Consider the following 15,690-nt stretch of genomic DNA (forward strand, 5'->3'; position numbering starts at 1 on the left):
CAAAGAAACGTCAGCCAATCAGGCGAGCTTGTCCTTTTCACTCACGTTACGTTCACCGGCAGAGTCCCATTCAAGATGTCGGCGACGTCTGTGTTCCCCATGTGTGTCCGAGCGAGCAGGGGCCTCCTCAGGAGTAGAACCGGAGGCAGGGGCTCAGCCCCCGCAGTGCTGGTGGACCTGATGCGGGGGGTTTCATCGGAGCGGCCGCCGGCGGGAGAGGGGAGTGCCACAGGTGGCCTCGCTCAGGCGATACTGCAGGAGAGGCTCCAACAGACGAACCAGGTGAAACAGGCTCTCTCTCTCTCTCTCTAGCTGAGGACGGCTGTCAGGGAGAAAAACACATGTATCTCATTAACCTGGTTGATTAATTTCCTCGAGCCGTCATTTCCAGACGCTAGCTAACGTTAGCTGTCCCACTGACTCTTAAGGGCGACTCCTGTCATCTGCTTGCCCTCGGAGAAACATACCCTATGAATGAACTGTCGGATTAGCTAGCTTCTTCTAGCATTGTCAAGTTTCCGAAATACTCGGTCCAACCAATAAGCATAGCTACATGTAAGGTGTTCCTCGTCATGGTATGTTCATAGATGTGTATCATTCGAGTGAATCACTTGGAACTAGCGACTATTATCATCTCAATGAAATGTGGCCAGCGAGCTAGCTCCTTGAAATAGTATTCATGGTCATCACAATGCTCTGCTGTGGCTGTCAGACGCAAAGGCACATGGGAAAGATTGACCTGCGAACACAAATCTAATGCAGTATGACTAAAAACATGTGTGGTCTTACTGTCTTGCAATATTGTTGAAGGTCAGGTGAACCCATCTCCGCCCCCTAGTGCATTCCTCCACCAGTTCAATGAGGCTGGAGCTGCAGTCTGCCTGTGTCACTCTGTGTGTCTCCGTGTTGGAAAGGCGTCGACATTGCAAAGGAACGTTTTGTTGTAGGCCTACTTAGCCTAGCCCAGGGCCGTATTACAGAAACTTCCTAAACTGCATATCCTATCTTAACTGTTTGGTAACCATGGTAATTAGGATTAGGACCGAAAAGCCATTACAGGTCACAGTTCCTAAGTCAATGTTCCTATCCTAACTTGAGATAGGAAAAGTGTATTACACAAGCTTCCTAACTTCACCAAATCTTAAATAAAGTCACCTAACTTTGGGATAACCCCTTATGGCGCTTTTCCATTGACTGGCTCGGCACCGCTCGGCACGGCTCGCCTCGGCACGCTTTTGAAAAGTTCCATATAGGAATCGTTCTCCACTATACAGGAACAACCCGGGACTGTAGGAGGAGTTACCTGTCATAAGATTCCCCCGCTATACAGATCAGCGGGGGGAAATGCGATAAGAATGATGTCAAAATGCAGCACTATCGTGCACAGATCAGCCTTACAACACGTAACGTTAAGTGCCTGCCTGTTACTTGCCGCTTTCAGTTCTAGTAGACTAGTTTAGATCTCGCAACCAGGGAAATGCCGACATGAAATGCCGACACGATTCTATTTGTATTTCTCCTAACACGTTGAGCACTGTGCTTTTGTTGGTGAACAACCCACTGTACATACTTTGTGTTTTGTCCCCCGCCCCCACCTGTGGTGTATGTCCCCACCTGTCCTACCCGCTGTACATACCTTATGTTTTGTTATATTGTTCTTCCCATGTTGGATGTATGTTTATCTTGTAGATAGTACTAGTTATTTGTCTGTATTATCTTGTAGATAGTACTAGTTTTTTGTCTGTCTTACATGTAACGATTAATTGAGTATCAAGGACCCAATTGAAATAAGCCAGTGGCTTTCTTGGGTTTTTATCCTGTTAGTTGACCTTGTATGTAATATGTGACAGGGCATGGTTAAAAAGTCCTCAACTAGGGCAACATCTTTTTTCAGTTTTTTCCAGATTATGAAAGGGTAGATTGTAAGCTTTAAAATGATGTGTCATACATTGAAATCTGAAACAAGTTGAAGAATTCATGGATAGTTTAATGGTGATACCCCCTGAACCACCGTACTGAGATATCTAGCCTCAAACTTCTTCAGAGACGTTTTTCACAGAGGTAATGAGTGGGAACAATAGCTGGTTAACTCCACCCTAATCACTCCCTCAAGACAACCACACCTCAAGACAACCACTCCCCCATTACACTACCTGTCATTATCTACCTGTCATCTGTCAGTGGGGTTGTCAGCTAACCCTCAGGAAGCAAAATTGCAGGGCTGACACGTTTAAATAGCTAAATAATAATAATAATAATAATAATAATAATAATAATAATTCAAGATTCATGATTCATCATCATTTTATTGCCATGTGTGCCAAACGTTTATTACGTCCCATTACAAGTACAAGAGAGTAAAATTCATGGCAATGGAAAAAATTAGGCAAGATACAATTGAGCAATACAATAATAGAATGGTAAAAAATTATAATGTTGTGTCTGTGTGTGTATGCATTGCATTTATCATTATAGTCCATAATGCATCTAGTGGGACTTCGGTGTAGTTCCTTCCCATCCCATCTGGGCATCAAAGCTGTAATAAAAAAAGAAGACAGTACATTTAAAATGATTGCCCACTGTTACCAACACCACTTTTACAAAATAGCCTACTACTATCTTCATAAAATAGAATTGCATACAATGACAATGACACATACCTGAAGTGCTGGTGACTCTCATCAAGGTGTCATCTCTCAGAACCTCTCACCTCCTCATTCTGTAACACAGATGTCAGGTCAGAGGTGTGGACACTTCTCTAGTGTAGGTTTTCCATAGACTCAGTGTACTGTACTTGTACTGAAGAAATTTCAATTCACAGTATTATTCTATAGCAAATCTACATATCAATGAATTAATCATTATTGTTGATTCCACATAACATTATCGTTCATTACAAAAGCATTTACTTTTTCTATAATCTATTACATCTCTAACAAAGCTAGCTAGCTAGCTAACAAGCTAACAATTGTTTGGCTAGCTGGTACACACACACAAACACACTAAAATGGTGCATGAAACATATTACACTATGTTGCATGTTTAGTAGGTCTGCAACAAATTTATTTATTCATTATGTTTTATCTTTGACAACCTATTTCTTCCTCCCACCATCTCCTATTAGTGATGGTGGGAGGTAGTCTGATAACTGATGCTAACAACGGGGCTGATGCTACCTTACTCACAAAACAACAAATAACTGTATGGCTATCCTAAGTAAACAACACAAAATCCTAGTAAACAACACATGTAACTCACTAAAACTTACCCAAGAACACAGCAGAAGGTCTGTCTGCAGACGACTGTCCCAAGAATAGTGAACTGATGTGGAGATCAATGTCTGAAATTCCATTGTCATCTGTCATCGTCAGATTCTGAGTTCGGAGTTCCCGTTCAGAGTTCCCATTATGTATAGTCCAATATGAAGGAGTTCATTAATTGCCCACGGTGGATATTTCTGCCTGCTTTTGAAATTCTGTTGATAGCATTTAGCTTCAGCATCCATCTTGTAAACTTGTAAACAGATCCACATCGCACATGGCTCCTTACATACAGCTGGGGTGGGCGTGGCTACACACACAGCCACACGAAAACGAATAATACCCCCCTCCCGACTTTGCTAACTAAATGTAGGTATTTAGTGAATGTAAAACTGTTGGATATGATATCGAGTGGGTTCTTCATCGCTTCGTTTGTTGTCCTATGCCAAAAACCGGAAAACACATTTTTTCACAACAAGACTTGTTTGGCTCGATTGCGAGGTTTCAAAATGGCCGAGATGGGGACCTATTAATCAGACGCTGTCACATATGTACTTTCATGTACCTACTTCTGCAAATCTTCTAATAAAGTTTTCAATCAATCAATCAAAACCGTAATAAGCCTAAAAAAGTTCAACTGTTCAAAAAGCTCTGCTTTCAGAAACTGTTTGAATTTTTTAGATTGGGCATATAGTTCATGAATTACAATAGTTTGAAGGAACGCTGTAAAATCCTGTCTGCGCCGACAGCTCCGGTTTCGGAGCAAGACGCGAATCTATCGGCATTAGTCAAATACATGCTCACATCCAGTCATCCGCTCACTGCTCTCCATCAAAAATGGCACATCCATCAATAATATTACATAATAACAACTGCTCTGATTAGATTGCTTAGATTGTTTAATACATCAACGGGGGGAAAAGCGAGATGAACTCGCGAGTATCATGCTTCCTCCATTGAACGGAAAGTCCTATCTATTCCATTCAAAATGTTTTAGCCTTCCCCCTTTCCACTGGTAATAAGGAATTGGCAAGAATAGATCGATATAAATAGATCAACATTAATGCAGCACTATCATGCACAGATCAGCCATAAAACATGTAACGTTAAATATATAATGGAGCGATGTATTTCTACGGAAAGGCTGACTGACGCGGGGCTCATACAATCTTCGCGTTTGTTATAGATACGAGTGCTCCGGTGTCTTGCAGGTATTCAAATATATTTATTTATATATACAGCATATGGATGTTATGTGCCTGTTACCTGCCGCTTTCAGTTCTAATAGTTTAGATTTTGCAACCAGGGAAACGCCGACATGTGTTAAAGGGAGCAAGACGCAAATCTACCGGCATTTGACTGCCGCTGGACTGAGGAACAGCATAGACACAGGACATCGCCATAATAGCGTTTTCTTTTGTTATGCTTGTTGTAAATAAAAGTTCTATGATGCATTGAAATGACATTAAACTAAGATAATACGATGGTTAGCATAATTTTTCTAATCTTTATTAATAAGTTATTACAGAAACAGTAAGTGACATTTTCCGAGAGCGAAATCTGTTGTGGTATTTAAAGATGGCGGTTAGCGAAGAAATCTATGAACATGGGATGACGATTTCCATTGACCAATCAACGGTGTGCAGCGTCACACGTCACACGCAGCCTGGCAAAAAAGTACCTTTGGTACCTTTCGCTACCCATCCCGAACAAGAACTAAAACCGGCACGGGTACAAGAAATGGCACGGGTACTTTTGGCAGTGGAGAAAGGCTAAAGACCCGGGTCGGCCCTGTAGTGGAAAAGCGCCATTAGGCTGTCCTAACTGTCAGACATCACACCCAGGTGGTGGAGTAAGCTGCAGGTTTCACAGCATTCCGTTGCTATTGTTCAAGGAGTGACAGTTGGTCATTACATTTCAAACCCATTTTCTAACTTGTGATGACGACTACAGTTTTTAATGTACACAGGCATAATATGTATCAAAATGCTTAGGAACTTATATAATAATAATAATGTCTTGAAGTTTATTGCCTGTCGTTGTTTCTGATCCATTATAAGATAATTATAAGATATTATTGTTTACAAAAATAGGGACGTTACAATACGTTACAAAGTATAGGCTACCTTACAAAGGAGCTGCGCGAGATGGAAGTACCATTGGTTGCTAGGTAACAGACATAAACGTTGATAACCGACGTTGGATTTAATATTTAGGATGAGATAAGATAGGATGAAGTAATAAGATAGGATTCCTAAAGTTAGTTAGGATTTGTTTCTGTAATACCAAATTGAGATAAATGCTATCTTCTACTTTCCTATCTTAACTTAGGACTTAAGATAGGAAGTTTCTGTAATACGGCCCCAGATCTCTAGCTATGATAACCGGCTCCTCAGTTAACCCTAACCCAAAAATCGACTTGGTTGTCTCTTGAAAGCAGTCTGTTCAGTCAGTAGCAGTCCGATCTAGTCTACTTCGTTGTACTGTTAGCCTAAGTTCTGACATTCTAAATTTGCGTTTGTTATTTCAACAATTGACAATGCATTAGTCAGTGAGGCATGTGTACTCAAGTCAAGCATATTCCTAGAATTCCTTGTTAGGAATACACCAGAAGTGTGTCGGTCATTGTGGTGAAACCGTCCAGACCGGGGCTGATAATGCCTTCCTGTTTGACATGTTTGACAAAGAGTCCTATCAGTTATTTCTACATGTCGTTTGGAACGTAGAGTAATGTGGCACACACACACCGCTCCTGAAAGCGCACGCCCCTGACGTCACTGTGGTGTTTGACACAGGGCCAGCCTCCCCCAGGAGGTGAGGGGACGGACGGGAAGGAGGACCAGAAACAGGACCAGGGAGAGGACAAGAAGCAGAAGGACAACACAGCCTACGCCAAGAAGATAGTGCTGCGGCTAGCGGGCTTGATGGGGATAGGAGGCGCGGTGGGCATGGTGTACATATTCGGTGAGTTCTGCGTGTTCTCTACTTTGGTAGTCTCTGCTTTTCAACAGCAGCAGCAACATGTCAAGGTCTGACACTGAACCGGCAGTAGTGGTGAAGGTCTAGCTGAAGATAGTGGAGTGATTTGGAATAATATGCTCTCGCTTTAATGGTGAGTTGGTGAGTCTAGAGCATTTTGACTAAAATGACCATGTTAGCTTTATCTTCTTTCAGACTTACCTTTATTAGGTTACTGTTCCAAATACAGTGTTTCCGCGGGCCGCCACGAAAGAATTTCCTCCGCCACTAATTGATTCAGACAGTCCACTTTGATTCAGGCTGCGCAGAAAGGCAGCGAGTTATTATGACCGGAGAACAGAAAAAAAGCAGATTGAAGCTAGATTTAGGCCGCTTCCAGACCAACATTTCGTTACGATTTAGGGCGTAGTTATTTACAATATGTTACAATGTTGCAATTAACCTCGTCGTTTGTGTTCGCACTGCAATCGAGACTGAATCAGATAGCGAGGCGACGAGCTTTCAAAACAGTTTTGTGATTGGTCCGAATGTGTGTGTGTGTGTAATGCGCTGTGCATGTTCCGCTGCAGCTGTAGGATATATTGGTATTTGATCACCTTGTAGGAGTGACGGCAATAACAGGACGATCTAGTCGTTTTGCCGGTAGAAAAACAATCATGTGCGCTTTATTCTCACTCTCTGCATGCGTACTGACAACAACAACATTCATTCATCTCCGTCCCACTTATATCACGTCATATCACCCGCTAAGCAGCATGGGTGATGTAGTAAACATAAACATACAACAGTGCTTTATACAAGGCTGGAACGCCGTGAATTATGAATACTTTGCTCACTAACGAGCGGTCACTACAACCTTCTATATAAAATCACCTGCTCGGCTTTAATGACTTAACCGCTATTTAAGAAATTATAATTGTTGCCACCCTGTAGTTTTTGGTGAAACTTCGTCTTTGTTTTGAGCGCCAGTGCGCGTTTTATGCGCGTGCACGCTGTGCGCGCAACAGATAGCCACTCCGCCACTAATGTGAAAAATCCTGGAGGAAACACTGAAATGTGTGTCGAATGTTGCAACGCTGTTGAAAATCACAACACGAACTCGCTAGTCAAGCCAAAATATTGCAATGGATTGGGTGAGTAATCCCCACTGCTACCTAGTTAACTAGAACACTACTTTACATTGTTAGCAGGCTCACAAAACGAGCTGTGTTAGTTGACTAGCAAGTGTGTCATTGATTTTCAACAACGTTGAAATGTATTTAAATGTTCCTAAATAAAAGTCTGAACATTAAATTGGCTGCTGACTTGTTACCCCTTTCACCAGACCAATCACCATGTCACGTTTGTTTCTGGGATGCTTGTTAGTCAGTTAGACAGTTGAACTGTAGACATGCACATGCTTGTCAAACTGAATGGTTGGAAGCTTTAAAGATGACATTTGATCTTGATCTTGATCTGCTCAGAGCCACTAGCTGCTTCTCCAGAGCCTAGAGAACACTGTCATACGTTTATTCAGTTGGAATCGGCTTTGTGGATATGTGTAGAGTGCATTCGGGAAGTATTCAGACCCCATCACTTTTTCCACATTTTGTTGTGTTATAGACTCAATTTAAAATGGATTAAATACCAAAAAAAATGCCATCAATCCACACACAATAACCCAGAATGACAAAGCGAAAACATGTTTTTAGAGAATTTAAATACAAGAAATACCCCACGTACGTAAGTATTCAGACCCTTTGTTATGACACTCTTAAAATGAGCTAAAATGCAAAAATGTCACCAACAAATGACTCAGTAAGTTGAATTGAGTCCATCTTAATGCAAGAACAATAGTTCATGTCATTTTGGAATGAATATCTTTGTTTTGATAGGGTCTTTGATTTGCATAGGAATCAATTACACACTGTGTAGATTAGGATGTCACTACCAACTCAGCAAATGTTATCATTTTCTCTTGATCCTGACAAACACACCCAGAACTCCTCAGTCCTGCCAGTGACAAACACACCCAGAACTCCTCAGTCCTGCCAGTGACAAACACACCCAGAACTCCTCAGTCCTGCCAGTGACAAACACACCCAGAACTCCTCAGTCCTGCCAGTGACAAACACACCCAGAACTCCTCAGTTCTGCCAGTGACAAACACACCAAGAACTCCTCAGTTCTGCCAGTGACAAACACACCCAGAACTCCTCAGTTCTGCCAGTGACAAACACACCCAGAACTCCTCAGTCCTGCCAGTGACAAACACACCCAGAACTTGAAGCAGCTCCACTATTCTTCACAGCAGAGATGGTGCAGAAACTGCATTGCATGTGCTGGATTTACACTAAACTTAATGCTTTGTTGTGAAACCAAATAAACACATTTCCAGCCACTTTCTTTGCTGTATCACTTGAATTCATTGTTGCAAACACAATTATGGATATGAGATGGATTATTTTTCCATTAAGGGATTATTTTAGGCCACTTGGATATAGACCAATTTTGTAGAGTGACTCTGATGATGTCCCATCGACTGCACATTCCTGAGCAGTTTGTTCCTCTCCATTTGAACAATTTGTAATGACAACCTGATCCACACAGTGTGTAATTGATTCCTATGCAAATCAAAGACCCTATCAAAACAAATATATTGATTCCAAAATAGCATGAACTATTGTCCTTCAATTAAGATGGACTTATTAAGTGATTTGTTGATGACATCTTTGCATTTTAGCTCATTTTAAGAGTGTCATTGTGAAGGGTCTGAATACTTATGCACATGAGGTATTTCTGTATTTCAATTTTAATTAATTTACAGAAAGAAAAGAAAAGTGGTTTTGCTTTTCATTTGGGGTATTGTGTTTATTAAATTACATTATTTAGGGATTAATTCTTAAATATGTTTTTATTTGATCCATTATAAATTGAGGCCATAACACAACAACATGTGGAAAAAGTGAAGGGGTCTGAATACTTTCCGAATGCACTGTATAGATTGATATTTAAATCTAAATGGTAATGCATATTGTTTCAGTAAACTGAAGGAAATGGATACAAATTCATAACCAATATCATTTGTTTTTTAAATCCACAAGTTTGAATGTCTGGTGGTTGGTTATTACACTGTTTATAGACAATAATGGATTTTTGATGCTAATTTTTTCATCTACAGGTAGCAATTCAATTGACGAACAAGGAAATAAGGTATGTTCTCATGAAACCGTCTGGCTGAGGTAACATGTGGTTTGTCATTTTGCAGGATGTTTCACTGTACATACAAGCTCACGCCTGTGTGGTGTACTGGTGTTGACTAACAAAGCCACTTTAAACCATGTATTCATATTGATGAACGGCTAAGAGACAAAAAGAAAGCATTACTGTTCATATGGCAACATGTCCCTCCTCCGTCCCTGTAGTCTCTAACCCGAACCCTGTAGTCTTGAGCTCCAAATAGAGAAATTAGTTCTTAGTGTTTGGCACAATTCATCTGGAGGCTGAATGAGGTGTGATTCTACAGACAGATAGGCATTTCTTCAAAACCTCTACGCTTCTTTACCTCTACACTTCTTTATGGGGCGGCTATGGCTCAACCGGTAGAGCCGGCATCTAATGATGGTAAAGTCTGCAGCTCGCAGCGGTTCGAACCCCCACGTGTCGAAGTGTCCCTGAGCAAGGCGCTGAACCCCTAATTGCTCCGGGGGGGGGGGGGGGGGGGGTCGCCTTCAATGGCTGTGATGCCCCCTCCACATTTCGTTGTACTCTGTGCACTGTGACTAACCTTTTTTTGGAAAGGTAATGGTGGCTTGTAAGGGGCACACTTCTGACACCTCTCAGGTAGATCCGTGTAGCTGGTTAACTGATTCAAGCTGTTGCCTGGTGCTTGGTGGTGTGTATGTTTTTTCCACCAAAGGGGACACTTGATGGGGAACTGTGATGTGTGGCTTGTGCCAGCCCCCGGGGGTAAAAGGTGTCGGTCTGGGAATCGGTGAGCACTTCAAAAGACCATAGTTCTTTAACCTTGTCAGAGCCGTGGGTCCTATTCACTTCCTTACTTCACACGGGAGCGAAGTAAGGAAGTGAATTCAAAGGGCACACTTCTCAGATAACTGTGATAAGTGGGGCTTGTGCCAGTGGAGAGAGAGGTGTGTGTTTGGGAAGTGACCACTTCAAAGTGTCCTCCAGTGTTTCTGAAGGTCCTACTTCAAAGGGCACTTGGTGGTGTGTGCCGGTGGTAAAAGGTAAGAGTTAAAAGTGAGGAAGTTGAAAGAGCACACACACACTTCTGTCAGCTCCTCCGGTGTGCCGCCCGTTTCTGTGCCCACTCTTATCTCAGGCTGGTGTGAGAGGAGTGTGCCAGGCTCCTGGGTGCCGGGTCTCACACTTCTGCCCTCTGATTGGAGGAGCTGAGGTAATTGGAGGGCTGTGGGTGTCGCTGTGAGAAGGAGTGCTGGATCCTGTTCTCATTTATATTGCTTTCCCTTAAGCCAGGTACAGATACAACACCGAGACGAGACCCAATCCAGTTTTAGAACGCAGTTTTATTGATCTGAACGACCCTATTTTAGAATGTCTCCTGTCAACTTTTGGCATCTCTGAGATTCAACGCCAAATCTTAGCTTAGGTCGAGACAGAGCTGTCACAGCCGTTCTGTTGACAGCTCGTTCTAGCTTTTTCCATAGATTTTCAGTCTCCCCCTTTAGCATTATCGTGCTACATTATTATGCCTTAGTGAACGTAAACTATCCTCATATATTTCTCAGACATTACTTAAGAAGCATGACTTACATCTTCCATCAGCTTTTTTCCAACAACTGTACTCATTTCCTTTGAAACTCTATATCGATTGACTTTGTGATAGTTCGAGTCAATGTAGGCACTTGTTTATTGACTATGCTAACTGGGGAATTGAGATCCATGAGAATCCACCATAGCTGTGTGATCTGGCCAGTTAGGTAGCTGGTTAAAAACCAGCCGACTTTGGACAGAATGACTAAACAATAGCTAGGGTTAATGTATAATACATTAGACGTATATAGCGCTTTTCTAGACACTCAAAGACGCTTTACAAACTGAAAAGATCGGTAGTAATAATAAAAAGAAACAAAAAAGAAATAAAAGAAAGTATAGGGGCCTAATTAAGGTAGTGCTGGGGACACATGGGAAGGGGAGGGGGAGAGGGTTCACTGGTGAAGGCAAGTTTGAAGAGGTGGGTTTTGAGGGCCTGTTTAAATGTTGGGATGGTGTTGGCCTGTCTGATGTGGTTGGGGAGCGCGTTCCAGATGGACGGGGCTGCGGCTGAAAAGGTCCTATCACCCCAGGTCCGGAGCTTGGTCCTGGTGGTCTTGAGGGTGGTTTGGTCGTCAAACCTGAGGCAACGGGAATGCTACATGTCGAATGTTTTAGCCAACGACCAACAGGAGGCTGGGTGTGTGGGAAGGAGAATGGGTGGGCTAGTTCCTCCAAAAGGCACACTCGTCAGGTACCTGTGAAGTGTGGCCCTCTGGGTAAGATGGGGACGGCCTGGGAAGACACCTCAAAGGGGCACGGGTGGGGGGTGGGGGGGTGCCCTGTGCCGCTGGTCAAGAGGTATGCCTTTGGGAACATCGCCTCTTGAAAGAGCACACTCCTGCTCCTTTTGTTCACTTTACAGCTCAAGCTCGGCCACACCTCAAAGGCCACACTTGGCAGGCTGGCGGGAGCGGAGTGTGCCAGACCTCTTGGGTGCCGGATCACACACACCCTTCTGGCCCCTCTGATTGGAGGAGCTGTGTGTCATCTGAGGGCGGGTGTCACCGTGGGAAGAGAAACCGATGGACCCTGTTCTCATGTCAATGTTAAGTCTTTAGTGGTACTGGTCACATGATATCTAATATGAACGGCAACCAGAAAGGCACCAAAGGGAGCTTTGCTCCAAGGAGGGCCTTGGGTTGAGATCCTTTGTGATCGTTTATGAATTCAACATGTGTGTGGTGGTGGTGGTGGTGCCTATAAGGCAGGTTGTGTGGAATGAGAACAGGAGGTTCCCAGTTCTTTCTAAAAAGCCTTCTGAGGTAACTGCATGTAACGGTGAAAGGTGTTGGCTAGCGTAGACAAAAAGGCCACACTTCTCACCTCTCAGGCCCTGTGGTTCACACTACTGGGCTGTCTGGTGAACAGTGGAGTGGAGTGTGCCAGGGGGCTCTGGGGTGCTGGACCTCACACTTCTGCCTCCTCAGATTGGAGGAGCTGTGGTAATTGGAGGGTGGGTGTCGCTGTGAGAGAAGATGCTGGATCCTGTTCTCATGTCTATGGCTTCCTCTCAGGAGCCGCCTCAGACTCCTCCCCCCCGGACCCAGAGGCCTTGTTTAGAAAACTATCGAGGATGGACGTGAAAACGTTTGCGCACGGACGAAAACAACCAAATATTCTAGATTTTTTAAATCCACCGCCCTACCCTGTACCCTCCGATCATTATCCACTGTTCCCCTCACTGTCCCACCCTCGAAACTCAAAGGCTTCGGAGACCGTGCCTTTTCACAAGCTGCACCCCGCCTCTGGAACTCTCTCCCTCAACCACTCAGAGACTCACCCTCCCTCTCCACTTTTAAATCCCACCTCAAAACCTACCTGTTCTCCCATGCTTACAACCTCCCCTACCCCTAACCATCTCCCTTAACTAGAGATGCTCCGATCAGGGTTTTTGGTGCCGATCAGTGATCTGCCGATCCGATATCACCGATCACAGCGTCGAAAATGGCAATTGAAGCATTTTATTTATTGTGTAGCATTATTTATGTTTTTAATTATTCTTAACACCATTGACATTGTATATTATGTATTTAAATGAAATTAGGAGATGAGAAAGTATCATGAATTGACGACCATCTGTTTTATTGAATTCACAACCACCTGTAGCTTACTTAAGGAAAAACAAATAAAATGTGAAAATAAAAATCATAATAAATAAAATGTGCAACATTCCACTCGAATGAGAGGAACTAGGCGCTCTTAGAGAACTTGGAGCTTATACTGTCGCTTTCCTGAGGAACAATAAACATACCCAAACTAAACTGCAACATAAACAGGCTTTAGCCAAATATAAAATACTGTTTCAAGTCAGTCAGTTTCAAGTCATATTTAGGAGGAGATAAGACAGCAAGTCAGCAATAATCAATAAAACAAAAAAACAAAACATTGCACCTAAGGAGATTTCAGACTCAAACCTTACTTCTGATTAAGCAGCATCACTGGCAGATTTGCCTAGAGAAATACAAGCATCTCAGCATTTTTGGCACTCAGCCTGTTCCTCTTATCATCTAAAATATGTCCTGCTATGCTGAAAAGTCGCTCGCTATCTACACTTGTGCAAGGTGCACAGAGGAAGATCTAAAACTCACGCGCTAATAGTTGTTGCTATGGGCCAAGTGACTTCCTGCTCGCGGGGTCACATGACGTCGCTGAACACTAACTACACTACGCTCGTGAAGTCGCGCTGGAACTCTGACCAGCACTCGTGGAACGCCTCTCGTCCAATCAAAGCACTCGGTCCCTTTATGACGTCGAGCCCAGTGTGCGCTTCGGCGCTCTCTGAGCGAATCGACGAACGCAGCAAATGCCGTATGATATTCGTGGTATTGAAAGACCTTGCGTGCGTTCCTCCCCGAGGTATTTCTTTTGAGCAGACATTACAAACGGCATATTTGTTGTCTCTTTCCGACACTGTGTAATATTTCCAGACTGGCGACGCCATTTTGTAAACTGATCGGTCGTGTTTGATCGGCCGTTTTGAGAACTCCGATCAAAACCGATCAAGGCCATATCGGCCGATACCGATCGGCGCCGATCAGATCGTAGCATCACTACCCTTAACCCTGCCACCCCCCTCCTCCCCCCCTGGACATTGCTGTTAATTGTTCCCTGTGCCTGTTCGTTAACTCTGTGTTCTATGTGCTCATGTTATCTGTTGCTTGTTGTTTCTGTGTTTTCAGTTTTCCCCATATTGTCAGCGTCTTTGAGCCCTGGAAAAGCACTATATAAATACAATGAATTATTATTATTATTATTATTAAATGTAAGCACCTGTACTTGGTCTGAAAAGAAGTGGTATCGGTGCATCCCTACTGGACACTGCAGTGTGTGTTTTGGGCAGGATTTGACTTCCAGAAGCCGAGCAAATCTGAGCAGAGCAAAAAGAAGTGTAGTACCTCTCACACTGTAGTAGGCCAATTCCCATCAGAACAGTCTGTTGTTTGTTACCTTTGACCTAATGACCTATGTTCACCCTAAAGGCCTCGTTTATGCTATGCGACTCACAGAATATGACCTGACATAAATAGCAAAAAACACAAATCTTTGGATACAAATGCTAAGGGGGGGGGGGGGTGTCCTTATGATTCCTGTGTTGTGGTAAAGATGTCTTCCAAGAGGAACGCGTTATGACCACGGACAACCAGCAGGGGGAGTCGTCGTGCAAGAGTTAACAGAGTGGAAGGAGGATAGTTTTGGGTAGTGAAGAGACTTTGTGAACGTCCAGGGAGGAGGTCTGTCATCCACAGGGTTCCCACGGGTCCTTGAAATCCTTGAAAGTTTGTGAATTTGCGGGGAAAAAAATCAAGGCCTTAAAAGTTTGAAAATCGACAGGGGTCATTGAAAGTGCTTGAATTCCCCTCCCCCTCTCTCTCTCTAAAAAAAAAAAATGTATTCAAAATGTTTTACTTAGCTCGTCAACTAGTAAATAAGTCTCTGTATTGCTTAACTTTACACATATTTCACAATATATTGTTTTGCTGTGCTTTGGTAGAGAAGGCAAGAGACGTGTGTTCACACATTCAAGCCTCTCTTTTGAATTGTTGTCTGTGAGCGGATAGTTCCTATTATATAAATTCTCATCTCGGTCTGTCTCAAACTATGCCGTGTTGGGTCCTTATATTTGAGGGAATTGAGTCGTGAAAGTCCTTGAAAAGGGAGACAAACCCTCGTGTCCACGGTCTCCCAACCTCGCTCACCTGCTCCTCCGCTGCAGCCGCTGAGAGCCTCACCTAGGGGGCGCCACACACACACACACACACACACACACACACACACACACACACACACGCTCCCCAGCATTCGCCTGGCCAAAGTCCACAGCCCCTCATCATTATTCATAGGGTCATTCAGGTTACCTGTTTAGTATATCATTATATTTCAAGTATAGTATTATTATTATTATTATACATGTTATTATATTAACTATATTTAAAAAAATAAAATAATTGATGAACATTTCTTGCCATTTCGCCCTCACTCGAGACGTGTAACGTCAAGGTTCTTCCAGGGCTAAATGAAGACATGTCTTATACAGGGAAGGAGGGAAGAGGAGAGAAATCGCTCCAGACCAAATGTCTTGTTCAACAGCATGTTCTGAACACCGGTGCTCTAACTCTGCCTCCTCTCTCTCTGTCTCCTTACAGATTCCAGACGAGTTTGATAACGGTGAGTTCTT

At 43.3% G+C, this 15,690-nt stretch overlaps 1 protein-coding gene across 1 annotated transcript in view; it reads left to right on the forward strand.

Moving 5' to 3' along the window:
* Positions 1–75: 75 nt before the first annotated feature.
* The window catches only part of timm50 (translocase of inner mitochondrial membrane 50 homolog), a gene marked incomplete at its 5' end in the record, with an annotated part of 68,474 nt that continues 52,859 nt past the window's right edge, over positions 76–15,690 (forward strand). The window contains 4 exons of the mRNA XM_080530601.1: positions 76–282; positions 6,056–6,224; positions 9,400–9,431; positions 15,659–15,680. Of these exons, the coding sequence (XP_080386727.1) occupies positions 76–282; positions 6,056–6,224; positions 9,400–9,431; positions 15,659–15,680 (430 nt within the window). The remainder of the gene's footprint in view (positions 283–6,055; positions 6,225–9,399; positions 9,432–15,658; positions 15,681–15,690) is intronic.

The sequence above is a fragment of the Nansenia antarctica genome (assembly GCF_963989245.1).
Source record: "Nansenia antarctica genome assembly, chromosome: 5".
Classification (NCBI taxonomy): domain Eukaryota; kingdom Metazoa; phylum Chordata; class Actinopteri; order Argentiniformes; family Microstomatidae; genus Nansenia; species Nansenia antarctica.